Genomic DNA, 2,435 nt, shown 5'->3' with positions numbered 1-2,435 from the left:
GACCTTTGCTTGGGAGTCCTTCTCTGATTCCCAAAGCTCCGTGCTGCTCAGCCGTGGGTGACCACAGCCTTGGCTGCAGGGGTTCTTGAAAAGGAGAGGCACAGAAGCCAGGCACCTGCTGAGCTCCCAGCCATGCACCCCCCCCCCCATAGGGCAGCAGCATCCTTCTTATCCTCTGGGCCCATGTAGGGCCTGAGTCCTGGAATGCTGGCATTTGTTTAGAGGATCCCAGGGGTGCTGGTGTTTGTTTAGAGGATATCTGTGAAACCTTAAGCCCAACCATCCACTTTACAGCAGGCTTGTTTATTTCACAATAAGCAAGGCATTAAAATACTAGATGGGGATGTGTTTAACTTTTAACCATTTGCCAGGGCATTGTCACACTCAACTTTAAAAAAAAAAAAATCCGCACACTCTAAAGACATAGAATAGAATCACTGTGTGGATCGACTTGGCCAGAGGTGTTATGGTTCGGGGCTCTGTCAGGGGTCCCCATCCCTGGAGGACCCTCTGCAGGAGAGAGAAGGGAGCCTTTGTGTAGATGGCAGACAGCTCACCCTCCAGGACGCAGGGCTCTCTGCCAGCCCTGAGCTGCGGGTGTGTGCAACCCCGGGGCTGGAAGATATGAGGTTCAGCAAGGACAACCCCGAACTCAAAGTCCTGCTCTGAAACGCAGGAGGCCGCCGCTTCTCACTGGCTGTTGTGAGCAATGATCCAAGGACATCAGACTCTATGGCTGATATGGCAGGATGTGAAGATCTGAAGAGACGGAAGAAAAAAGGAATCAAGCCTGAAGGGTTAAGGCTGGAGTGGAAGAGAAGCCAGTGAAGGGCTGAGCCCTTGAATGAGCAGCCAGGAGGGTGAACTGTAGAACAGCGATCCCAGCAGGATCAGGGATCCGTGGCCCTCAAGGGCAGGAACAGACAGAGACCCTGGAGAGAGAATGAGGTGCTTTGAAGAAGGTCTGAGCATATTTGGAGCTGGGATCTGGGCTGAGATCCAGGGTCTAGTTTGGATGGAAGGGGAAGTCAGAGAAAAAGGCACTTTTTAAAAGGAAGATGAGTAGGACTGCTGTGGTCAGAGGGTCAAGGGTCTCATGAAAGTGTTCCCAGAGGATCAAAGCAATTGGGAAAAGCAGATTAAGAACCTGCTTAAACTTGATTGGCTTGGCACAGTCTTTCCCAGGACGAGCCCGGCACACACTGTTGATGTCTGTGAAGAAACTCTCCACTGCCATGCCACGTGACCCCACAGGCAGGGCTGTGGTCTGATGGGAAATGCTAAACCAAGACTTGGATGGCCCCACGGCTTCCTGCCTGCAGCCTGGAGGTTTGTGCACAGGAAAGAATCGAGTCTGCAGGGCTGTGTCTCTACTGCTGGCGCAGAGATACACGGCAGAGTCCTGTGGTTTCAGGGCGTTCAGGTCCAGGAGGCACTGGGAGCTCTCTGGGCATCTAGGCTGGAAGCGACTTGGAACACTCGCATTTTCAGCGAGTTCCTTGTAGTCGTAGATGAACATGAGCTCTGGCGGCTTCTGGGCACTCTGTTTATACCAGTACATAGCATCATGTCCTAGATGTTGTTCACATTTCAAAGATTTCTTGTCCATCATTCCCATGACTAGGTATTTTGGTATCTGAGTGATCCCAGGGTCTGCAGAGATGGCTGGGAGAAAAGGACAGAATTCAGACAAAGGCCAGAGGGGAAGGTGTTGCTGCAGCCACAGGGAAATGGTTCGGGGTCCGGGGGCAGCCTGTGTGAACTCAAGACTCACCTATGCCCAGGAGACAGAGGACCACACCACAGAGCTGCCCGAAGTCCATGGTGGGGTCAGGGTCAAGGTGGATGTTCTGGGTGTGTGTTGGGGGTGGGGTGGGTGGGCTCTGGCCTCCTCTGCCTTGGTTGGCGGTTTTGTCTCTGACATCAGTGTCCCTGTCAGTTTCTCAGCCCCAAGGATGTTTCCTCTTCCCCTTTCATGCCTTATATAGATTCTGATAGCAGGTAGATTTGAATCTGCTGGGCTGGGGTAGTCCTTTGACAGTGAGCTCTTTTGCTGTTAGCTGCTCTCCTGATTATATAGATTCTCCCCCTGTCCTGCTCCCTTCCAAGAGCCCCTCTCAGACAGACTATACCCCCTTCAAGACATCTCCTTCTTCCCTGTTCAGTCAGGCAGGACAACACTCAAAACACCATTTCTCTTCCTGTCTAAGCTCCAATACTTTGACCACCTGATGTGAAGATCTAACTCATTGGAAAATACCCTGATGCTGGGAGAGACTGAAGGCGGGAGGAGAAGGGGATGACAGAGGATGAGGTGGTTGGATGGCATCACCGACTCGGAACATGATTTCAAACAGACTCCGGGAGATAGTGAAAGACAGGGAAGTCCAGCATGCTGCAGTCCATGGGGTCGCAAAAAGTCGGACACGACTGAG

The 2,435-nt window shown here is 52.3% G+C and overlaps 1 gene segment (V, D, J or C); it reads right to left on the bottom strand.

Annotated features, from left to right (window-relative positions):
* Positions 1-730: 730 nt before the first annotated feature.
* Positions 731-1,823, bottom strand: LOC122673885. The segment is given in 3 exon segments: positions 731-759; positions 1,375-1,665; positions 1,775-1,823. Coding segments are annotated over 3 exon segments (369 nt in total).
* Between the last annotated feature and the right edge of the window lie 612 nt (positions 1,824-2,435).

Source organism: Cervus elaphus, chromosome 18 (assembly GCF_910594005.1).
Source record: "Cervus elaphus chromosome 18, mCerEla1.1, whole genome shotgun sequence".
NCBI classification, from domain to species: Eukaryota; Metazoa; Chordata; class Mammalia; order Artiodactyla; family Cervidae; genus Cervus; species Cervus elaphus.
The sequence above is the reverse complement of the archived record's forward strand: the minus strand, read 5'-3'. Positions and strand labels throughout refer to the sequence as shown.